Here is a 26,002-nt window from a genome sequence, read left to right as displayed (position 1 = left end):
AGGTTTCAAGCTGGTGTAGTCACTGTAGCAAGAAAATCAATCTTACCACTGGAGACAAGAGATGGCCTTCTTGCTCAATACCAACTGAGTTGAATTTATAACCAGTAGACCTTGCCTCCTATGTTTATTCCTTGATGGTGAGAGTAAGGATGAAGTTACCTTTCATTTGTTTCTTTTTACTTTGCTCTACTAATGTTTATGAGAGGTGCAGACATCTCTGCCATCCAAACGTCCGTCTTGACATTGTAGGTTAATATCCACAGGTATGTGAAAAGCCACTCAGTTGCAGGAGCAGCTAGTAGATGATTTCTTGAAGGGAATAGCAAAATCCTAAAGGGAATACAGACCAGATTTCTTGTCGGGTTAAATCCCTTATACCTGAAATCGGTTGATCTTTCTTGAATATGACAGCCGACACGTTCAGAGCCACCTTCCGCTGCAGTTTTAGCTGACTGTTCAGTCGATTCTGGCGGTGAATCTTGTTACCCAACTGGGCCAAGCTACAACTCTGCTTGCAACGGCCTCATCATCACTCTGTGTCAACCGTTGGAGCGGTAGCACTCAGCACTAAATTTCCTCAGTCAGCCTCCTGCCTCAGCACTCAATCCATGTCATACATCACTACACCCCTTCAATAAAACACGCAACCTCGGCACTCACCTCTCTTAAATATAAAAGCAAATTACTGCGGATGCTGGAATAATTTGTATCCTAAATTATGATTTCAAATTAAGTTGACACCGTGCAGTCAGTTCTGATTTGTGAAAACGGACATTAAAATAGAGCATTAATGATTACTCACACTTGATTCCATTTTGATTTCAGTGAAAGGCATTATTTCAACGGAACAAGGTAAATATATCAGAACATATGAATGCAATCTTGCATGAAATATCATTATTTCCATCGTGGAGTTTGCCTATAGCGCATTCTTGGACAATTCATAGAAAAATGTCATAATTTGAGCTTGAAGCCGCAGAGTCCAGCTTGTGCTCCACATAATCATTTAGAGGCTAAAGTACAGCCGCTCATTCCTGAAAAATGGATGAAAAAATATGTTGCAGCAATCTTCTATGGCTAATGCTAGATGCCGAAATATCACAAAGTGCTATGCCTCAGGCGAGGCTGTGGCATAGCGGTATTGTCGTTGGACTAGTAACCCAGAGACCCAGGATAATTACCTGGGGACCTGGTTTCAACGCCACCGCAGCAGGTGATGGAATTTTAGCTCAATACAATATCTGGAATTAAAAGTACAATCATGACCAAGAAACCATTGTCAATTGTCGGAAAACCCCATCTGGTTAACTAATACCTTTCGGAAAGAAAATCTGCCATCCTTACCTGATCTGGCCGGCATGTGACTTCAGACTCTTAACTGCCCTCTCAAGGGCAGTTAAGGATAGGCAATAAATGCTGGCACAGCCTCGACGCCCACGTGCCAGGACCGAATATAAAAATGCAGGGATGGGAATTGACAGTTTTCGTCAATGTGAATGTTCGGCGATGCAATTGCTTTCCTTGATATTTTGAGTGACAGAAATATTGGCCATTCCGACAATTTCCTTATCGAAATGTATTTTTAGTTTGCAACAATTATGCGTCGTGCTTTTAAACATCATTCATCAAATATTGATTCGATATTGTCCTTGCCAACGCAACGGAACTGAGCCTAAACGTAACAGCGTTCATGAACGTAACTGCGGGACAGCTCTTGAAACCATTGCAACTTAACTGGGGCCTATCATTTGACTATTGAATACCTTGAATACATGATATGTTATTTATTATCTATCGTTTGACAGAAGTCAAAATAATTGATATGAAACCCTGTTTCTTTACTTCCCATGAAAAATTAAGTGGACAAAATTGGTCTTGCCAGTGGACCAAAATGAATATATATGAACATATTTAAAATGATATCTTTCAACCAATGTTATAATATTCCACCCACTAATCTGAAGAAAATAATTTTATACGTACCAGATGGGGGTGTAAGTTTCGGCAAATAATGTCAAAATAAGTTCCTCGACTGCTGAATTATGCTGTCCTGCTCGTTTTGTTCTGAGAAAGTATCTGATCACGAATGCGTAAATCGAATATTGCTGAAAGCAAAGGTTTTCCGAAAAGCAAAATGGAAATTCACATAAAGAGGAACTTGCAAATTAATCTGCGTTAAGCTTTTTTAAAATTTCGTGTACCCAGTTCTATTTTTACAATTAAGGGGCTATTTAGCGACATGGGGAGAATGTGCATACACCAGAGAGACAGTGACCTGGGGCCCTGATAAAACCCAGGTCCTTGGCGCCATGAGGCAGCAGTGCGAACCACTGCGCCACCGTGCATCCCAATCTGTGTTCAAGTTACAAAGTGCAGGCACCAATTGAAAGCAGCAATATTATGCATTGGAATGTAACACTTCGCAATTAATGACGATGCTTTCTCTGCTGTTACTTTTTATAAGTCGGTATAGATATATATTGATACATATCATGCCACATAATAGTTCTGTTGAACGCTCCAAATTGCTGCTTTTCTACCGCTGCAAGACAATTTCAAACATGCAGTAGAGTAACCACCTGATGTTTCTCTTCCAGAATTAAGCGCATCGGCCAAATCTCTCAATGATTGCGGTAAGCATCAATGCAAGCTTTGTTCGCAACATGAAGGAACAGGAAATGTTGCTGTTTGACACTGAGTACTGTAGCATATAATTATTGGCAAAACTTTGCTCAACATTTCGATGTCAGTGCCAATTCTATAGCTCATAGTTTCGTGCGTCTAACTCACCCTGATATCCACAACAATACTGAAATTAATCTTGGACAGAGAAGCCAAACAAGCAACCACAAATCTGCAATGGTTTTAAACATGGTTCGATTTTCATTTCAATTGACTTCTGTGGAGTTGGACACAGATCCGCCAACGTCTCTGTTGGTTATCGCCAAACGCAGCTTTGGGCAAGGATTTTCAAGATGGCCCATGACATGCAAGTGGCGTGGGAAGGTTCTCACAAGGAAATTCACTGTTATGGGACAAAGTACATTTCTCCACTGCTTTTGGATTGGATGATGAGCGGTTTGCCGATATATTTATCCTCCGATTCTGTACTTCTCCCCGATCTGAGTTCCGAGAGCTATCTCTAACAATGCGCAATTCAATCCTCAAACTTTCAACACACTTATTCACATTTGATTCTGCCGCACCTGCCTCTGAACTTTGATAGCAATTCGTTGATGCACCAAGCTTACTCTAAACGACCTACATCAGCTTTATCCCAGCATGGAATTTCACCCTGAAATTCTTCTTCATGTCCATTCTCTATTCGGAGTTCACTACCAGAATATGCACCAACTAGCCATATTTTTTGATATTTCCATTTGATCATTCATGTTCATATCCTGGTTGCCACTGCAGACCACTGCCCATCCGTTTCCAGTTTATTTTATTTTGACTTCCCTCCAACTGGATGACCGAATGGCCGACTGCTCATCCCACGTCTTACGGCCGTTTTAATCTCCTAAACATCTTTCCGGGAACACAGAATCACAGAATACTCCAGTGTAGAAGAGGCACGACGGTCCATCAAGTCTGCACCGACGCATGAAAGATCTGGATCTGTCTACCTAATCCCACTTGACAGCACTTGGCCCATAGCATTGAATGTCATGACGTGCCAAGTTCTCGTCCAGATACTTTTTAAAGGATGTGAGGCATTGCGCATCTACCATCCTCCCAGGAAGTGCATTCTAGACCATTACTACTCCCTGTGTACAAGGTGTTTTCCTCAAATCCCCCCTAAACTTCCCACCCTTCACTTTGAACTTGTGTCCCCTCATAACTGACCATTTAACTAAGCGGAACTGCTGTTCCTACCCACTCTGTCCATGCCCCTCATAATCTTGTATACCTCACTCACGTCTCCCCTCAATCTTCCCTGCTCCAGAGAAAACAATCCAAAGCTATCCAATCTTTCTTTATAACTTAAATTGCCATCCCAATCAACACTCTGGTGAATCTTCTCTGCACCTCCTCCAGTTCAATTACATCCTTCCTCTAATATGGCGACCAGAAGTGCACACAGTATTCTAGTTGTTGCCTCACCTATGTTCTATACAACTTCAACATGACCCCCCCCCTTGCTTTGGTAATCTATGTCCAGATTGATAAAGGTGAGTGTTACATATGCCTTCGTCACTACCCTATTAACCTGCCCTTCGACCTTCAGAGTCTATGTGCAAACACAAGGTCCCTTTGATCTTCGGAATTTCCCATTGTTAGACTTTTCATAGTATATTTCCTTCTTAAAGTACTCTACCAAAGTGTATCACCTCACACTTTTCAGGGTTAAATTTCATCTGCCACTTAACCACCCATTTGACCATCCCGTAACCGAAATCACTCATCATCACTGTTAACCACCCGGCCAAACTTTATGTCATCCACAAACTTACTGATCTAACCGCCCTCATCGTCATCTCAGTCATTTATATAAATGACAAATAATAGGGGGCGCAGAACAGATCCCAGGGGTACGCCACGGGTCACTGGCTTCCAGGCACCAAAGGAGCCGTCTATCATCACCCTCTGTCTCCGACCGCTAAGCCAATAATGAATCCACCTTATCAAATCACCATGCATCCCATGTGACTTTGCCTTCTTTATACCTTTTCCATGTGGAACCTTGCCGAAGGCATTTCTGAAATCCATGTAAACTCCATCAACTGCACTACCGTCATCTATGAACTTGGTGACATGTCTTCTCGCATTCAACGATCTTTCCTATCAGATGTACTCTGTCCTCTCAAATGCTTACCACAGCAATTAGGTATCTCTCATTCTTTCTACTCGACTGTCGTCCCAGGTTTCTTCACTCCCGCTTAGGTAACCAACAGCTCTGTCCCTGACTCTATTATAATCCTCATCAGCAATCACCACTGGAATGTTGCTGCCTCCTTATGAACAACGACCATTACCATCCAATCCTATTCTGTCGCCGAGCATTGCACTTAGTCAAGCAGCTGCGGGATAACCCTACCAAGCACTTCCGTGTCGAACTGGATGCTCCTAGTCTTGACGCTGTGACTCTGCCGGCTGAGCATCTATTGCCATCGCTCTCAGATTTCCATTCCAGATGATCAAATCACTCCTGGTATTCATGAGGTTAATGAGAATGCTTGCATCGTCATCGTGGTGTAAATAGAAAACGGGCTTCCAAGTAATAATACATTTCCCCCTCAGGGCGCTTCGCTGTCTGATTATGGATTCCTGCACATGCTCCCAGTTTGCCATGGGGAGAGTGTAATTCTTCTCAACGAATTACGAAGTACATTTTCTTCATCTCAGTATCTCACCGTCTTCCACATCTTTCATCTCCAGTATTCTATTCTCACTCACACTTTACAGCCCACCCAAGCAACACGCCCGTGTTTCAATAAAATGACAACATTGCTTTGTTCACTCAGTCTTTGCCTCGAGACATGGCGTCGGGTTTAGCTCAATTGGCTCGACAGACACTCTGTAATCCAAAGTAAAGCATGGGTTCAATTTCCAGGCCGACTAAGATTATGGCACACTTTCTCAACCTTGTCTGAAATGTGGTTATCCTTACGTTAAATCGCTATCGGTCATCTCTCCCTCTCAAAGGGAAAGAGGTCTATCGCAAAATGGGACTATTGAGACTACTTATGTAACAATTTTTAATGTTCGATTACTTAAACGTCAATATCTATCCATCATACTCTCTCCCCTATTGATTCTTTACCATCAATCATCCCTTATTTTCTCCCTGGAAGTAAATTCCCCAACGCATATACACGTCCACCCCAATACTTTGTCAGTTCAAGCGATCTCGCTAGTCCCATCATGACTTGGATGAACTCAGTGACTCGTTATTTCCTGTGTTGCTCGTCGACCACATTTCTGTTCTCCATTCTAACACTATGCCATTCTGTATGTGCGTCAAGGGAAGCTAGCTCCAAACTGGCTTACAATTTACAACTGCACTATCAAAATTACAACTGTGAGCAACTGTATTAGACACTGGTTGCCAAGCCTGGCTGAACAAAGTAAAGCACCATCGGCCCTTCTCTCGCCATCCACATCATTTTACTATTCCAGGATCATGATGAAAGTCACAAATAATCATAAATTCCACAATCGAGTATAGATTTTCTTCTGAATCCCCTCAGATCGAACTAATCTGCCTTCACCTCCAGGTGGCGCTATGCGCTCCTCGACCACCTTGTCAGTAATATCCAGATCTCCTGGTAAACTGGCTGTGCCACAAGCCTCGTCCCTTCGATCAAACATTCTCTAACCCCCACTTCTGCAACCTTCGCAAAGCCCCCATCTCTCCAGCATTCAATTTGGTCTCTAATTTATTTCCTATCCACAATCGTGCCATAATCGAGCTAATGTTTGCCACAAATCCCATCTCCTAATCCCTTAACTGAATTCCACCAACTCCACCTCACTCGCTCGAAACCAATTCTCCTCCGGCGGGATTCTCCATTTTGCTGGCGTCGGGGGTGGGGGCGGGGGGGGTCCCGACGGCGTGGGGTTGCCCCATAATGGAAAGCCCCATTGACCGGCCGGCGTAACGGTGAATCCCGGCGGCGGGTCGAGGCAGAAATGTGGTGCGGCGGGGCGAAGAATCGACCCCGGATCCAGTTGACCAGGCCATCTCGGTAACTCTGAGATATCTGATGAGTCCTGTTAATTATGGTCGCTTGGGCATTTCCGATCTTCATTGCTCTACTATCATTAGCAGCAGTGGTGTCGGTCTGTAAAAGGCGTATGCTCCGCGATACTCGGTCGACACCGCTTTCTCTCCCTTGTTGCGTTTACTCCTCCACCACGTTCTGCAAAACCGACCTCTTTGAGCAATTGTTTGTTCATTTGCCTGAATTTTTTTTCTGCGGTGCGTCGTCATTGTTTGATTGAAAACGTTCGAGTGAAGCGCCATAGACCTCAAAGGCGCTATGTAAATAATAGCAGTTGCTGCAATATTGATTAATAAAGCATGCCGAATATTGACGCTATTAACTTACCTGGAAAATGTGCTGTAATGTTACGAAATATTCGCTGCTTCCTTTGCCAGACGCTCACAGGAGAAACTTCAATTGGAAACAATGTGGTTTCATCTTGAAATTACTGTGTAACTACCTGTAATTAGTGATGACATCCCATCTGTATTGTTTTGCTAGAGTCTGACTTGGCAACCAAAACAGCACGTAAGTGTTTACATTGCTAGTTTGCTTATTAATAAAACGTGAAAACATTCATTCGTTGCTTTATGAGTATCACTGACAGGTTGATTTTTCAGTGATACTTCACGCAACTGTTCGCAACTGCACTGATCCTAACCAAACCAGCTGTCTTTAAAGCTACATGCATGCTACGCCATTGAAATCGGGAGGCAATATCGTCATCTCGACAGAATTTCTATCCAGAATGTTTTTTTACAGCGTAGGTGGTATGTTTCGTTCTGGGCTAGATACATGAACAGACAAGGTTCTGCTCTAAATTCAAGTCCCTGAGGCGCGTGTTCCTGGGCGGTACACTGTTCGCTGGTGGTAGGATTCTCTACTCCCGCCGACTATTTTTCAATCCTCGCTGCGCAGCAGGGTAGCACAAGTGGATAGCACTGTGGCTTCACAGCGCCAGGGCCCCAGGTTCGATTTCCTGCTGGGCCACTGTCTGGGTGGAGCCTGCACGTGCTCCCCGTGTTTGCTTGGGTTTGCTCCTGGTGCTCCGGTTTCCTCCCACAGTCCAAAGACGTGCAGATTAGGTAGATTGGCCATGATAAATTGCCTTCAGTGACAAAAAAGTTTAGGAGGGGCTATTGGGTTACGGGGATAGGGTAGAAGTGAAGGATTAAGTGGATCGGTGCAGACTCGATGGGCCGAATGGCCTCCATCTGCACTATAGCCGATCGACCGGCTGAATTTCTGTGGCGGTGACAGAGGAGATGAGTGATAAGCAAGAGAGGAATAATGATGCACGCTTTCAGCAGCGAAATAATTGGGAAATGTGGTGAGAAATTCCATTCCAGGAGAAAAAAAGTAAAATACAACAGGGCATTCTGATTCGTTTCATAGGGACCAGTAACGGCCAAATAGATGGATACTTTCAAATCAAGTGATTACTGAAGTATGCCAAGGATAATAAAGTAATTTTTCCCAGTTAGATGCTGCCGGGACAGCTGGGACGATTCGTATATCTGCATCACAAACAGGAGCCCCGAAGATTTTGACGTATTTTATTCTGGTATTAATACGTAATATGTTCAAAGTTTTGAATTAGGTATATGGATCAGGTTTTACATAAATCATTGGGCTTGCGCAGAGGAACAACGACAGACCAGCTTTCCTGGCACTCAGGCTTAATTCCAGCAATACATGGTGACATTATATTTCATACTAAGTACATTCTTATAAGTCGTCGTCAATGAAAGAAAAAAGTTAATTTCAAAGGAATATAAATCTATGTGATCGTTATCTTTTCCCTTTCAAGGATCGTTCACAATTTGTCAAGCACAAATGTGATTTAACGCAACATAATCATTACTCATCTGCCACTGCATTTCCATTTTACTTCACTGCATACATTTTCATTGCAGAATGTTGCGTTGTTTATTCTGAAAAGCATCTTTCTGCTCATTATTTCTGTTATTCATTCCTGGCCCACCATCATTCACATCTGCCATACCCTGCGAAGTCATCCAGGGAAATGGGCGGTGGACGTTAAGTCGCCAGCGAGTGCATCGATGTTAGTCACGAATTACTGTTATACACTCATTTGGAAACCATTCTGTTCTCATTCTAGAACATAGCACATATAGTGCAGAGGGAGGCCATTCGGCCCATCGAGTTTGCACCGACCCACTTAACCCCTCATTTCCACCCTTTCCCGTAACCCAATAACCCCTCCTATCCTTTTTGGTCACTAAGGGCAATTTGTCATGGCCAATCCCCCTAACCTGCACGTCTTTGGATTGTGGGAGGAAACCGGAGCACCCGAAGGAAACCCACGCAGACACGGGGAGAACGTGCAGACTCCGCACAGACAGTGACCCAGCGGGGAATCGAACGTCGGACCCGGCGCTGTGAAGCCACAGTGCTATCCACTTGTGCTACCGTGCTGGTCGCGTGTCCTGCAGGTGAATCTAGTCCCAAATTCTAATTTAATGGCCCATAACTGCCCTCGAAATTCTCCTCAAACCATTCATTTGCATTAAGGTTTGTCAGTTCAACACGGGTTGGATAACATGTGCCAGGTTTCCAGACGATGCAACATCCTGAGAATGACTACATATTTAAAACTTCGCTGGTGCTATTAGTCGGAGGGCTTGCAATTTACGTACTTGTGATCCATCTCTGCATATGTAACTATTTTCTGTGTATCTATACATTACCAAAAATTGAATTGGGTACAATAAATTGACGTTAAAAAGTGTGTGTATACATTCCCTTATATTTATTTCTCGTCAAAGTAGACCACAGCAAATGTCGAGCAGAAATGCAGCACATTTCGCAAAATAAATTAGCAATGTGGTATATTTGTGCTTACAATTTCGATAAAATGTTTTGTTAAAAATTTCTCTAGTTAATTATTTCAAAATAGTCTCATAAGACGTTATATAACGAAGACTACATTATTAATCCCTGTGATGCTGATTATCATTGCAGGTGCTTTTCAAACCCGTGAGTATGCAAAAGGTTTGGGTAGATTTGGGGGAACCCTATCAACGATAGCTTGGGAAAAAATATTTATTTCCTGAGATGGGAGGTTCCCAATCTGAAGAGGCATTTTGTTATTTCAGTTTTATATCTGTTACTCGATCGCCACTGTAATTAAATTGGCCAGTGTCTTTCTCTCTCTCTCTCTCTCTCTCTCTCTACCGCCGCTCCTTCCCCCGCTTCCTCTCCGCACCCCCTACCCCCAGCCTCCCACTTTCTCCCTCTCTCTGTCACTCTCTTACCCGTTCCTCCCTCTTCATATACACAGTCAATTTTGTAGCCTGGTTTTCATTCTGTCACATACCATCTTCGCCTACATCTCAGAGTCTATTTTACATCTATCTAACATGCAAACGTAAAGTGCTGGAAAAATTCAAAACCTCAGACGGTATCTATGGACAGGGAAAGACAGTTAATCTGTCGATTCGAAAGATTCTTCTTCGTGGCTGAAGGAAATTAGAAATGCGATGGTGTTTATGGTGTTGAAAGAGGAGATATTTCAAAAGGAAACCTCCGGGATAGAGCGAGGTTAAGACCATAAGACCATAGGACCATCAGACATAGGAGAAGAATTTGGCCACTGGGCCCATCGAATCTGCTCCGCCATTCAATCATGGCTGATATTTTTCTCATCCCAATTATCCTACCTTCTCCCCTTAACCTCTGATCCCCGTATTGATCAAAAAGCTAGCTATCTGTTGTAAATACACTCAGTAATTTGGCCTCCACAAACTTCTGCTGCAAAGCGTTCCACAGATTCACCAACCTCTGGCTGAATAAATTCCTCCTCATCTCTGTTTTAAAGGATCTTCCCTTTAGTCTGGGTTTGTATCCTCTGCTTCTAGTTTTTCCTACAAGTGGAAAGTGAGAGAGTTTGAATGACAAAGGCGGCGTGGAACAAAAGACAAAGGGAGTGGTAATGGTTGTAGAAGAGAAACAGATCATGTTTGCAGAGCAGGTGTTAATATCGGCTTAAAAATCAGTTCGGCCTAAAACCAAGGCATAAAACAAGGCAGACACTGGCACATAGCAAACAAAGAATCGAAATAGGATAGAGAAATCATGGTCTGAAGTTGTTGAGCTCACTGCTGAAAGGTCTAAATTTAAAACGTGACGCTGACGTCAAGCTTGAGATCACCTTCACTGGAAGAGTGCAACAGGCCTTGAACAGTGTATCGAGGTGTAAGGAAGTGAAATTAATGTGGCTGTCGAAGTCGCGCGGAGAATAACGGAAACTGATCAGCAGCCGGGCCCCAGACGTGGAGGCAGAGAAGTCGAGGAAGAGACGTATAAAGTTGGACAAAGTGAAATTGAGAGAAGGCTGGAGGGTAGAAATTAGAAACACTTCTGGTGTATTTCTTCAATTCTAGGTGACAGTAAGAGGGGAATGATATAGTCATCGAGGTACTGGAAAAAACATTTTGGGGGAGGTCTGAGAAGGACTGGAGCAGGAATGGTTGGCAGACCGCACAAAAACACAAACATAACTCGGACTGCCTTTCTATTTATCGAACATTTCTGTCTATCTTTCGACCGACCCATCTATCTATGTATCCAGGCCCTGCACACATAGATAATTACGCTTAATTTGCTCTTCGCCTTTCTCGTGCACATTGGTGCCTAAAGTGCGGAGAAAGGTGAATGTTCCTTTGAAAAGAATTACGCGAAAAGCACTTGTACAATTTCAGAATTCGAAAGCAAAGCATCAATAACTTAGTTATTCTCATGCAGCAATAGTAACATTTCTGTTTGATAGTCATGCTGGTGTAAGTTCAATAATATTAGCGCACTTGGCGATTGGTCTATCCCCATCTATTTACAATAAACCTTCGAATAATTTACATTCTTTCCACGTGACTATTACGCATAACATATTTGCGTCATTAACATTATCAACCATTAGCCATTAAAAGTAATAAGTGCCACACCGGTCGATAGGTTGAGCCAGCAATATGTGGTGTCCTGAAGTGTTCCAGAAGCCATGACATGCGCTTAATAAACCATTCTGGAAAGCGAACTATTCTCCCAATGCTGTGGAGCTCGAGCAGCTGCTCTAATCAACAAGTGAAAACCAACAGACATAGCAGTCCAAAATGTTAATTGCGAAACGTTAATAGTAAATTCTTACCTCCTTCAACGGAATCATACCTAAATTCATACCGTTCCTTCGGCTCAAAAGGCGCATCAGCACATACATTCGTTGTAAAATTCTAAAAATTACAAAGTTACTACAGCACCCGTCCGTTAACATCAATCACGGAACGGCAAATGTCCGGGGCCTCCCTCCATGATGGGACAACAAATCAACTTCCTCGGAGAACCTACAACATCCTTGACTTGGTCAGCAAATGAATTTGAGAGACGTATTAATTATTATGTGGAGCCGAGAGTTCAGTATGTGGGTATATACCAATATTACAGACTTGATTTGTGTCTTTCAACTTAAAGGCATCATCACCAGGGTTGCATCTGAGGATCTGATTACTGCAAAGTTCAAACACCGCATGTATATTTCTCTTACTCTTACTCTTGCAGAGTATATCCTAGATGCATCAGTTGGCAACAATAGGTTTACGTTACCTGATTCGTATTACTTTTGAGATTTTTTTTTATTGCCAATCTAAAATTAGGTAATATAACGCCAGAGTAGTCAGCAACTCTGAATCCATATTTATATAGTTTCAGATTCTGATTCGTGTGGCATTTGGACCACTACTGGGATAGGTGGGGCAACTACAAACTGGACGGGCTATACCTGAGCAGGACTTTGACAGATGTCCTAGGGGGTGTAATTGCTAAAGTGGATGAGAAATAAACGTAAACGGGTATGATAGACTGGGATGATGGGGGTATGATCGCACGGCGACCAGAGATGGCAACTGAATGTCCAAGGGTATTCAGTATTTAGGAAGGACAGACAAACGAAAAGACGGTGGGTGGCAGTGCTGATTAGCACAATAGTGAGAAAGGACATCAGCTCTGACAACGAAAGAGGAAATGCTGGAAAATCTCAGCAGGTCAGGCAGCATATGTAGGGAGAGAAAAGAGCGAACGTTTCGAGGCAGATGGCTCTTTGTCAAAGCGCTTTGTCAGCTCTCACAATATATAATCTGTATGGGTAGAGCTGGTAAACAGGAGAAGATAACATTAGTGGACGTCGTATATAGTCACCCCCCAACTACAGTGGTGATGTTGGAATGGCATTAAACAGGAAATTACCAACTCCTTTGATAAAGTAACATCTGTAATTATGCCTGATTTTAATCTGCATATCGGATCGAATCTAATTAGCCACATTCCTGAAGAGGACTATTTTCTGCATAGGGATGATTGTCTGGGCCAATGCGTGGAGGAACCAACTGGGGAGTGGGCCATCGAGACTGGTCACTGTTAAATGAGAACCGAATCATTTGCAATCCAGTTGTGCGAGACCGCTTGGGGATCAGCGACCATAATATGATAGAATGTTTCATCAGAATGCGGAGTGAAGTAGTTGATTCTGAGACTAGGATCCTGAAATTTAATAAAGGATTAATACTATGGTATGAGGCGCAACTTGGTGATGATAGATTGGGAAACGTTACTTAAAAGGATGACAGCGAATAGGCAATGTCGAACATTCGAACAGCGCATGGGCGAGTTGCAGCAATTCGTTACTCCTGTTTGGCAAACAGGTAAAACGGGAAAGGTGCCCAATCCATGGCTTACAAGGGAAATTATAGATGGTATCAGATGAAAGGAAGAAGCATACAAATTGGCCAAGAACAACAACAGGTCTGAGGATTGGAGCCGTTTAGAGTTCAGAAAATAAGGACCAAGAGACTGGTTAAGAAGGTCAAAATAGAGTACGAGGGTAAGCAAGCAAGGAACAGCAAAACTGATTTTAAAATTTTCTATAGGTAGGTGAAGAGAAAAAGATTGGTGAAGAAATATGTAGCTCCAGTACAGACAAAAACAGCGGAATGTATAATAGGGGATAAATTCATGGCTCATCAACGAAACATATACTTTTGTTCTGTCCTCAGAAATGAGGACATAAATCAAATACCAGAAATTACGAGGAACGCAGGATTTAGGGTGAGGAAGGAACTGAAGGAGATCAACATGGCGGCACGGTAGCACAGTGGTTAGCACTGTTGTTCAATAGTGCCAGGGTCCGAGTTTCGATTCCCGCTTGGGTCACTGTGTGGAATCGGCACTTCTCCCCGTATCTGCGTGGGTTTCCTCCGGGTGCTCTGGTTTCCTCCCACAAGTCCCGAAAGATGTGCTGTTAAATGAATTGTACGTTCTGAATTCTCCCTCTGTGAACCCGAACAGGCGCCGGAGTGTGGCGACTAGAGGCTTTTCACATTGCTACTATATTGCAGGCAGTCATTATTCTTTAACGGTTGAGTGTTTGTTTTAAAAACAGGAACGCCTAAGTATTACGAATGAATGATTCTAGTTAATGCTGTAAATGTGGCATTTCTAAAATCATGGCTTTTTAAAGTGAAAGTCATAGAAACTTGTAGACTTTAAAGACGAACTCCAAGGAGTTGCACACTCGTTAATGTGACATAGTTCCTGAGATTTTACTAATCTTCTCTGAGAGAACAGCTAATTCACAAATTATTTGTAAATAGTTTAAATGGTGTATAGTGATAATGTAAGTCTACTTGTGACAATAAAGATTATTATTAGTAGTAGTAAAGAAATGGTGTAGAGGAAATCGATGGGATTGAAGGCTGATAAATCCCAAGGGCCTGATAATCTACATCATAGAGTACTTAAGGAAATGACTCTAGAAATAGTGGATGCAGTGGTGGACAACTTACAGGATTCTGTAGACTTTGGAATAGTTCAGATTGGCGGGTAGCTAATGTGATTGCACTATTGAAAAAGGGAGGAACAGAGAAAACTTGGAATTATAGACCGGTAAGGCTGACGTATGTAGTGGGGAAAATTCTAGAAGCCATTATGAAAGATTTTATAGCAGAGCACTTGGAAAATACTGGCAGCGTCGGACAGAATCACTATGGGTTTATGAAGGGGAAATCATGCTTAATAAATCTATATGAATTCTTCCTGGATGTAACTCGTAGAGCAGACGAGGGGGAGCCAGTGAATGTGTTTGGACTTTCAGAAGGCTTTTCACGAAGTCCCGCATAAGAAATTAGTGCGTAAAATTAAACTGTATGGGATTAGTGGTAGAGTTTTGAGTTGGATAGAAAGCCGATTGACAGACAGGAAACAAAATAATAGGAATTAACGGGTCATTTTCAAATTGGCAGGCAGTGGCTAGTGACGCACCACAGATAACAGTGCTAGTACCGCAGCTATTCACAATATATCTAAATGCTTTAGATGAGAGAACAAAATGTAATATCGCCAAATTTGCAGATGACACCACGTTGTGTCGGAGAGTGAGCTGTGAGGAGGATGCAGAGACCCTGCAGTGTGATTTCGACAAGTTGAGTGAGTGAGCAAATGAATGGCAGATGCAGTACTACTTGGAGAAATGAAAGGTTATCCACTTTGGTAGCAACACAAGAAGGCAGACTATTATCGGAATGGCGATTATTTAGGAAAGGCAGATGTGCAACGAGAGCTGTGTGTCTTCGCAGACCAGTCACTGAAGGTGAGCGTGTAGGTACAGCAGGCCGCAAAGAAGGAAAATGGTATGTTGCTCTTCATAGCTAGAGGATTCGAGTACAGCAAATGGGGTGGCTTGCTAAATTATACAGGGCCTTGCTGAGGCCACACCTGGATTATTGTATTGTATTCTTGTTTGGATCTCGTTTTCTGAAGAAGAATGTTCTTGCTATAGAGGGAGTGCAAAGAAGGTTTAGCAGTTTCTTCCTGGGATGGCAGCACAGGCGTATGAAGACAGATTGAGACGATTAATATTGTATTCGGTGGAGTTCAGAAGAAAGAGAGGGGATCTCACACAATCCTATAAAATCCGAACAGGGTAGATGCAGGAAGGATGTTCCCGATGGTGGGCGTGTCCTGAACCAGTGACCACAGCCTGAGGATAAGGCGTTGATGCGGGGTAGGACAGAGATGAGGAGAAATTTCAGCAGAATGTAGTTGAGGCTAAAAACATTGTATGATTTCAAGAAGCAATTAAATGAAGCACTTAGGGCGAAGGGGATCAAAGGATATTGGGGAAACCCAGATTAGGCTATTGGTTACATGATTGGCCATGCTCGTAATCAAAGGCGGAGCAGGATCGAAGGACCTTCTGCTCTTATTTTCTATGTTTCTACAATTCTCTCATTCGACCCCATCTATTGTGAAATTATGCAATATTAATGTACAGTAATTGCTAGACAGTCAATGGGACAAATGAATTTACGTAAAACGGTAGAGACCTTAAGGTATACAAAATTATGACTGCCATAGATAGTGCAGACCACAGGTATCCCCCCCCCCCGACAGAGGGAATAGGGTCAGGATGAGGGGTAAGTAGATTAGAGGGGACCTCATGAAACATTCTTTAACCCAGTCAGTGCTAAAAATATGCCTGAAAGGGTGCCTGAGAGGGTGGTGAAGGCAGATAATCTCGGAACATTTACGAAGCACCAGGGCGAGCAGTAAATGGGATGAGTATAGATTGGTGTCTGATAGTAGGCAAACACATGCTTAACCGAAGAGCCTGTTTGCGTGACTCTATGATGCTACATTTGTTACCGTCTCTGATTTTTAAAATTTAACCATTTCTCTAAAGAATACTATCGATCTAAATCGCATATCTGAATATATTTAATCGATCTGTTAACATTTGGCGAATCATTGGCCTAATCATGACGAATTACATTGAAGAAAGTTGAGCAAGTGTACAACAGGTTACAAGAACTCAAGACACTGAGAGAAATATGCATGGAACTCAACAACTATGGAATTAATTCTACCTTATTGGAGTGGGAAACGTAACAAATAATTTATACACAACAAGGTCCCACAAACTGCAATTATATAACAGTATTTTAGCCTGGGGTAATTCGTAGACAAGAAACATAAGAAGAACACCCCAGTTCTTTGTATAAAGGGTAGCTTTCATTCGCCTCAATTGACACACGAAGAGCTTTCATTCCACTGAAAGGACAGACAAAGCGTATTTGTCATGCCTTATGCGAAAAATGGCCAACCGTGCATCATTCCCTCAATAATGCACTGACGTGGCAGCCAAAATTATAGCATGAAGCAGGTGGAGTAGAAGTTTAACACGAATTTACGCCTCAATTGTGCGTGTGCTTCCAAATGAATCATGGATGAAAAAATCGCGAACAGAATTTTTAAAAGACTTTCTCAACGCCATTGCAGCAATATGTCCGCCGGTGCATAAATTGCCTGCTTGGGCAGCTTGCGCTTTTAAATCATCAAAACCGATAAGTTTATTTGCTCAATTTTCTGCGCCATCTCATCGATGACAGTCCCCATTCAAGAGGTTGGCGTCATCTTCTCTTTCATAAAGTCTACAGGAATGAATCCAGTTTCCAAAAAGAAAAATGTATTCCTTTCCAATTATAAAATCTCACTTTTCAAATCACAAATTGATGCTGCTCCCTTTGGAATGGGCTTTTCGAGGCAGAGATCATAGTGTCTATTATTGAGTTCGCAAAGAATGATAATTGCTGACATTTCAATCATTCGGATTTTGTAAGCGGGTCCATTGGAGCAAATCATATTTTTCTCAGGAATACTCTTGACAATTCTTTTTTCAACCGTTATTCCAATGGAACTGCATCTGCCTCCTTAACTTAACTAATAAATACATTTAAAACACGAGCCGTTTGGTTATCATCTATTTTATGTTTTCCACGCGTGTAGTTTATTCCATGAATCCAAAGATTGCCATTTCCTTATCAAGGTGTGTAATGGTCATATTATAGATTTCCGAAAAAAAAATTTAAACTCCCTTCTTTCAGGAATATGGTGAGCCTTAATGTGACTGCATAGAGTCAGCAGGATTTACAACTCCAATTTTCCCAACCAGAAGCAGGGCTCTGAGCGAATTACAAGCAGGGTTTCACCTCTGTACTTCACTCTGCAGTCATAACATTGTGCCCTTATATTTCCCCTCCAGCCGATGCACTTAAAAAAGGTAAGATGGAGAGATTTGTCAAGGGTATAATCCCATCTCTTCGTTTTATTTGTCTCGAGATAGATTCCTTGTAGTGGCTTATATTTGAATGGAACGCGGTGAACCAAACCCTATTATACTTAAACCTGCAACGTTCATGGAAATTTAACTGTTCTAATTGTGGGGGAATAATTTGAATTGAATACCGTTGAGGTTTTCTTCTTTTTTTCAATGTTCTTTTCCAGAGAATGAGAGATTGAGGCTACAACTTGGTATAGTATTAATTTAAATAATGCGATTCTTTATAATTTTACTAATATTTCCGTGCATATTTTGATTGTAAAATAATGAAGTTATCTTCTAATTGTTACGACTAATCCTGTTGATTAATATTACATGTGGGAATTAACCGAGAATACTTTGCCTTCATCGCCACGCACAGCTAGTGTTTTGACGAAACGCATGGGTGTTCTTTGAAAACTCTCCGATAATTAATGATAAACAAAGATCATTGACACACTGGCCACAATCAACGAGGAGCTGGACTGCCTCCGACAACATAATTCCTTGTCCGCTTCGTTTAGTATGTTCTGATACGGCCCCATTCAAAGGCAACCAGACAGGTAGAGAGAACATTGCTCAACGTAATATCTAATTCAGTTCAGGTTTCATAAATTGCAATTTAATGGAAAGGCGGTGTCACACAATGCCAAAGCTGTTCCGGAGATTATTCGTGCACGTATCGTTCTCCACAAGTCGTCAGACTCCGTGCTCTGAATTAGTATTAAACAGTTCCAGAAATAAAATGGCGGTGTTAAGTGTTCGAACCTTGCAGGAGCATAAGTTCTCTTACGTCCCTCGCAGCAGGTCACCGATAGAATTCTCATTGAAGGAAGGATGTGAAACTATTGGAGAGAGTACTGGGGTGATTTCTAAGAATGGTTTGAGGGGTAAAATCTATAACTGTGAGGAAAGATGGAAATACTTCGTCTGTTTTCTTTGGAAAAAAGGAGGCTAAGAGAGGACTTGATTGGGGTATTCAAGATCATGATGGTTTGGGACAGGATATATTGTGAGACAGATTTCCCACTCAAGAGTACACCTAGAACATAAAGGGAACAGATTCAAAATAATGGACAAATAAATCGAAGCAATGTGAGAGCTTTTTTTAACCAGGGGTGTTTGGAAACTGAACGAATGTACTGAAATGGTGGTGGAGACAGAGTCATCGACGTGCTTGAATGGGCATTGGATTGCTCCCTGAAAAGAAAAAATGCTCAGGCTTACGGAAGTAAGGCAAGGGAATGAATCCAGGTAGAATGCACTCTCAGCGAGACACAACGAGATCGACGAGCGGAACGGCCTCGTTCTGCACGCAAACGATTCTGTGATTCCATGAAAGCAATTGATAGAAAATTGATGCGTGCAAGCTATTATTTTCTTTTGTGAAGCTTTAGAACCACAGCACAATTTAGCAACGCGATGACCTAAAATCAGTCCCCGCAGATGTTGAATCTTTTGTGAAATTCTTGGGAACATTTATTTGTGTTTCCAAATCGACGTTTTGAAAGAAGGGTCAGGCTAATTGAATAAGTATTTAACAAATGATCAAACAGCCAATCCATTTTACGAATTGTTCACCATTCATCTCATGGTGTCTGACATGCCTTGTTTAGGATTATTCAGCAGCGCAAAGCTTATAAACAAAATAGAAATGCCAACTGATTAAAAAACAGAAAAGTTCTATGGTAGCAACCAGGCAGGAATAATCCTGTCTTCGACTCCAAAGTGCGAAGGTTTGCTATCCATCCCACTCCTCCTCAACGACCCTCCGATTCCCAAGCCTTTCGTTATTTTGGCCTGATATTTACTTTGCCAGAAGATCAAGCATGCCATGAAGGTTAAACTAGCCCCAGTAACAAATCCAAAATATTTAGTCACCACACTACACATAGAACGCTATCGCACCAGAAAGGGTCATGTTGTGTGTGTTCGGCCCCGAGGCATGGCTATAGCTCATATCTGCTCATGCTTCAACCAGACCCATTTTCATGGCATTTTTCTATATTCACAGCCAAAGACAATTATTAAATGATGTTCTACTCTGCAGCAAATAATATCGTACGTGTGGCACGGAAACTGAATTCACCGGGACAAATAAATTATCTGATGCTTACCCTAGGCTATATGTTCTTCTTTCAATAGTTCAAAAGATAAAGGAACTCTCAGGTAAACTATTCACAAATGGACACACACATGAAGAGACTGTATGTAACTTGTATTTTCAAGATTTGTGTTGATTTGGTTTCGTGTGCCTAAGTATGTTATTTCTGATATTTGGGTGAAATAATACGGGGGGTGGTCCGTGGGAGAGGAGGGTTGAGAGGGGCAGAGCAGGGGAGAGAATATCGCCAAACATAATGCGGTGTGGGCAGTGTATCCATAAGACCATAAAACCATAAGACAAAGAAGCAGAATTCCTTCACGGCGCATCAAGACTGCTCCGCTATTCAATCATGGCTGATATTGTTCTCATCCTCATTCTCCTGCCTTGTCCCCATAATCCCTGATCCCCTTATTAATCAAGAACCTATCTACCTATGCCTTACAAACACTCGATGATTTGGCACCCACAGCCTTCTGCGGCAAAGAGTTCCACAGATTCACCACCATCTGGCTGCAGACATTCCTCCTCATCTCTGTTTGAAGGATCGTCCCTTTAGTCTGAGATTATGTCCTCTGGTTCTAGTTATCCCTACAAGTAGAACCAGCGTCTCCATGCCCACTCTACCCAGGCCTCGCTGTATCGTGTACGTATCAATAAGATCCCCCCTCATTCAAGGGATCATTCTTGTGAACCTCCTCGGGACCCTTTCAAAGGCGAGTACATCCTTCCTTATATACGGGACCCAGACCTGCTCACGATACTCAAAATAGGGTCTGACCAGAGCAATAACCATGCCTCAGAGGTACATCCCGAGTCTTGTATTCTAGCCCTCTCGACATGAATGCTAACATTGCATTTGCCATCCTAAGTACCGACTGAACCTGCACGGTAACCTTAAGAGAATTAGTGAACAAGGACTCCCAAGTCCCTTTGCACTTCTGATTTCCTGACTATTTCCCCATTTATAAAATAGTCTATGCCTTCAATCCTCCTTCCAAAGTGCATAAACACACCTTTCCACATTGTATTCCATCTGCCACTTTTTGCCAACACTCCTGGACTGTCCAGCCCCCTGCTTCCTCAATACTACCTGTCCCTCTACAGATATTTATATCATCTATAAACTTAGCAACACTGCCATCAGTTCCTTCTTCAGATCATTAATGTATATTGTGAAACGTTGAGGTCCCAGCACAAGCCCCTGAGCCACACCATTAGTCGCCAGCTGCCATACTGAAAAAGACTCATTTATCCTCACTCTCTGCCTTCTGCCAGTTTTCCAATCCTCTATCCATGTCAGGATCTTACCGTCAGCGCCATGGGCTCTTAACTTATTAAACAGTTTCCTATGTGGCACATTGTCAATGGTCTTATAGAAATCTAAATAAATCACGTCCACTGGTTCTCCTTTGTCTAACTTCCTTGCAGCCTCCTGAAAGAACTCTCCAACAGATTTGTCAGATATGACCTCCCTTTGACGAACCCGTGCTGACTCAGTCCTATTTTATCATGCACTTCTCCGTATTCCGCGATCTCATCTCTAATAATGGACACCAAAACGTTACCAATAACCGGAGCCAGGCAAACCGGCCGATAATTTCCCTTCCTCCTTAAACAGCGGTGCTACATTTGCCACTTTCCAGTCCTTTGGGACCCTCCCTGCCTCCAGTGATTCCTGAAATATCAACACCATTGCCTCCACTATCTCCTCAGCTATACCTTTTCGAACCCTGGAGTGTCGTCCATCCGGTATAGGTGATTTATACACCTTCAGACATTTGCGTTTCCTAAGAATCTTCTCCTGAGTGATGGCCACTACACTCGCCTCTGCCCCCTGATCTCCTGGAGCTCTGGCATCCCACTGATGTTTTCCACCGTGAACAGAGTAATTATTCAGTTCCTCTGCCATTTCTTTGTTTCCTGTTATTACTTCTCCAGCCACATTTTCCTGCGGTCCAATGTCTAATTTTGCCTCTCTCTTATCTTTTATATTTGAAAAAGAACGCTTCATATCTTCTTTTCTATTACTAGCTAGCTTGCACTCATATTTCACCTTCTCCCCATTTTTGAGTTTTTAGTTTCCTCTGCTCGCTTTTTCAGGATTTCCAATCCTCTGCCTTCTCATTAATCCTCGCCATTTTGTATGATTTTTCTTTTGCTTTTATGCTGTCCTTGACTTCCCTCGTCAGCCAAAGTTTGCCTTCTCCTCCCCTTAGCATGTTTCCTCCTCCTTGCGATGAATTTCTGTTGTGCCTCCCGAATAACCACCCAAAACACCTGCCATTGTTGTTCCACTATCTTCCCTGCCAGGCTCCTTTTCCAATCAACTCTGGAAAGCTCCTCCCTCATGTCTTTGTAGTTCCCCTCATGTAATTGTAATACCGTTACTTCTGTATCCAGCTTCTCCCTCTCATACTGCAGGCTAAATTCTATCATATTGTGGTCACTGCTCCCTGAGGGTTCCTTCAGCTTAAGTTCCCGAATTAAATCTACGTCATTAGACATTACCAAATCCAGAATTGTCTGTTCCCAGTAGGGTTCGTCACACACCGCTCCAAAAAAGATATCTTTCGTTCCACAAATTTATTTTCTTGGGATCCACTACGAACCTGATTTTCCCAGTCTACCTGAATATTAACGTCCCCCATGACAATTGTATTATTGCCTTTTTTGCAAGCCTTTTCTACCTCATTACTTTTTCTGCCCCACATCCTGACTGCTGCTAGTGGTCTATACATAATTCCCATCCGTGTATGTTTACCTTTGCGATTCCTCAACTCTACCCATAGAGATTCAATGCCATCTGATCCTATATCGCTCCTTGCTATCGATTTAACTTCATTCATTACTAACAATAAAATCCCGCCCCCTTTGCCCATCTGCCTATCCTTTCGATATGGCACATATCCTTGTATATTTAGATCCCAACCCTGATCTCCTTGCAAGCACGTCTCTGTGATGCCCCCGACATCGTACCAGCCAAGGTCTATGTGCACAACAAGCTCATTTACCTTGTTCCATTTACTGCGCGAATTTAGGTACAACACCCTCAGTCTTGCATTGACCACCTCCCTTCTCACACTTGTCACTTTTTTTGCTCTGCCCGAGTGTGATGTTGTTCTGTTATTTTTATTCTCTATTTCCCCGTCAGTTATTATAACTTCTAAGCGAACACTCGGGTTCCCGCCCCTCTGCCACACTCGTTTAAAACCTCCCTAGTGACTCTAGCAAGCCTCCCAGCCAGGCGATTGGTGCCCCTCCAGTTTAGATGCAACCCGTCCTTCTTGTACAGGTCACACCTGCCTCGGAAGAGATCCCAATGGTCCAGAAATCTGAAACCCTCTTCCGACACCACCAGTTTAGTCACGTGTGTAGCTGTACTATCCCCTAATGCTCGCCTCGCTGGCACGTAGCGCAGGGAGTAATCCTGAGATTACAGCCCTAGAGATACTGCTTTTTAGCTTACTGTCTAACTCCCTGAACTCCTTTTGCGGGACCTCATCACTCTTCCTGCCTATGTCACTAGTACCTATCTGTGCTATGACCATTGGCTCTTCATCCTCGCTCTTCAGGATGTCCTGTGTTCGCTCAGAGACATCCTTCACCCTGGCATCAGGGAGACACCATACCATCCTGGAGTCTCTTTCAAGTCCACAGAAGCGCCTTTCTGTGCCCGAACTATAGAGTCCCCTATAACTATCGCTCTCCTGCACCTTTCCCTCTGCTTCTGAGCAACAGAGCCAGTGAGGTGACGCTGTTCTGGCTGCTGTTGTTTTCCCCTTGCTCAGAAACAAGTGTAATTCTTTTATTTTTCGTTTCAATCGGATGGGAGCAGGTTACTGCGGCACGCAGACCGCCTGGCTTATTATGAACGAGAGCTCGGGGGAACGTGGGGGCGCCGAACACACCTCACATGAGTCACCATCGCCATCTAACCACCCCCCCTCCGCCCCCCCCCCCCAATCCTCCCCCCCCCCCCCACGCACACACATATACAAACACACACACAGACCCCGAAACACGCTTGGGATGTTACGATGCCCGTGAAGGGCCCGTAATATTCAGTCATTTGCAATGATACATTGCGAGCTTTCAATTATATTATTCTTTTCTAATGTTGCCTTTCACGTCCAATTAAACAAAATATTGGAATAAGCAGATTAATATATTGGTTATCACTGCGACCTTGAGACAAATATAGAATGACGTGACCTCAGTGAATTTACCCTTGTATTTCCGGACCGTCTCTAGAATATAACAGCAGCCACGCTTCCCTAGGTGCATTTGGGCAAGGGAATATCCAAACTATATTAAATTGAATTGTTACCTTGACAGTTTTTTCAGTTGGCTAGGCAGCTGCTTTTAGATGCCGAGTAAGACCAGCAGCGCGGGCCCAGTTCCTGTTCCTGCAGAAGGCCCGCCTTCTGAACCTTGCTCCTAGCTTGAGAGGTGGTGATCGTTAAGTTAAAATGCTACCAGTCAGATTACCCCAACAGAGTGCAAAACAGCCTATTGTCATCTCGGACTGTGGCGACTAACCTTTTTAGCCAGTATGTGCCCATCAAAATAGACGATTAGGCCCAAACAATCGTTGCAGACATGCGATTCGCTTGCCCCCCCCCCCCCCCCCAATTCCATTCTCCCAGTTAGGCTTCTCCAGCTTCCTCTCAAGCTCAACTTTGCTCTGCGCTTTATTGATTTCCCTTGCTCGTAAGTTCCTTGTTCACATAATTATTCAGTTCAAGGATTTACTTCTGAATTTCCTGTTTGTTGCAGCCTCTTTTATGTCATTGGCCCACAGCCCCACTGGTAAAACTGGACGAATACAAGTTCCCATCTGATTCTGAAGAAGTCTGAATCTGTAAAAACAGATCTGTTCAGAGTTGGGAGACCACCATCTGCAAAGAAGGGAAAACACTCCGAGGAGGCTAAAGCACGATCAATGACCTAAAGCGAGGTTGTAGTCAAACTGAAGGCTTTAACAAGCTAGATGGTTTCCCCAGCAGCTCAGGTACAGAATGAAGGCTGCTGGGGCGGCACGCGCTCTTATACGCCGCCTAGCAGGGCGGAGCTACCATACATCTTAACCAATAGAAAGCATACAGTTTCCACCAATGGTGCTCCAGCATACCAGGTACAGTAATATCTCTACTACCACATTCACCCCCTGTTAAAAAAGAGTCCGGCGTGGAGGGAAAGTGTGGGGGGGGGGGGGAGGGGGGGTTGGCCTGACACTACAAGCATGGCAACGTGGTAGAATTAGTTATGGAGGTACCGTAATACCTCCGTACAGCGTTTTGTAACTATTTACAATTCCAGTAACTATTTACAATTGATGATTTAAATTTACAGTTTACAAATCAAAATGAAGCAATCAGTCGATCGGGGGTCCTGTCGTCCTCTGTGGTCGTCGGAGCTTCGGTGATAACTCCGGTGGAGGCTCTGGCGCCTGAGACTCCGGGAGCGTGGCTTCGATCTCCATGGCAGCGTCGACACCCCTAGACGGCGCTGGAGGGAAAAACGGTTGACCTGGGAAGGGAGCGCCTGCGGGGTGCGTCGGTGGGTAGGGGGGCCTAGACAGGGCCGGTAGAAGGACCGATCCTCCTGTAAGGCCCTGGTGGAGGGGAGGGTGGGACTGGTGGCTGGGGTGTCCGTGGGGCTCCGGCGGGCGCCAGGTCTCGTTGGGATGCCGTATCTTGTCGGCCGTCGGGGTACTCCACGTAGATGTATTGGGGGTTAGCGTGGATAAGATGGACCCTTTCGATCAACGGGTCCGACTTGTGCGCCCGCACGTGTTTTCGGAGCAGGATGGGGCCGGGTACTGCCAGCCAGGTCGGGAGCGAGGTCCCAGAGGACGACTTCCTGGGGAAGACAAGGAGACGTTCGTGAGGTGTCTGGTTGGTGGTGGTACAAAGCAGTGACCGGATTGAGGGCATCCGGGAGGACTTCCAGCCAGCGGGAGACCGGGAGATACTGGGACCATAGGGCCAGTAGGACGGTCTTCCAGACCGTTCCGTTCTCCCGCTC

General features: G+C 43.5%; 2 protein-coding genes across 2 annotated transcripts in view; both read left to right on the top strand.

The window, feature by feature from the left end:
• Positions 1–12,343, top strand: part of LOC140389103 (uncharacterized) — a 383,180-nt gene extending 370,837 nt beyond the window's left edge. Inside the window, exons 63-66 of the mRNA XM_072473262.1 lie at positions 826–852; positions 2,598–2,633; positions 7,209–7,235; positions 12,192–12,343. Of these exons, the coding sequence (XP_072329363.1) occupies positions 826–852; positions 2,598–2,633; positions 7,209–7,235; positions 12,192–12,343 (242 nt within the window). The remainder of the gene's footprint in view (positions 1–825; positions 853–2,597; positions 2,634–7,208; positions 7,236–12,191) is intronic.
• A 5,474-nt stretch (positions 12,344–17,817) lies between these two features.
• LOC140389101 (uncharacterized) overlaps positions 17,818–26,002 on the top strand; it is a 306,705-nt gene continuing 298,520 nt past the window's right edge. Inside the window, exons 1-3 of the mRNA XM_072473261.1 lie at positions 17,818–17,829; positions 18,054–18,080; positions 20,014–20,037. The gene's annotated coding sequence lies outside the window, so the exon portion shown is untranslated. The remainder of the gene's footprint in view (positions 17,830–18,053; positions 18,081–20,013; positions 20,038–26,002) is intronic.

The sequence above is a fragment of the Scyliorhinus torazame genome, chromosome 14, assembly GCF_047496885.1.
Source record: "Scyliorhinus torazame isolate Kashiwa2021f chromosome 14, sScyTor2.1, whole genome shotgun sequence".
NCBI lineage: Eukaryota > Metazoa > Chordata > Chondrichthyes > Carcharhiniformes > Scyliorhinidae > Scyliorhinus > Scyliorhinus torazame.
Note: the sequence above shows the minus strand (reverse complement) of the source record. Positions and strands in the feature narration are given on the sequence as shown.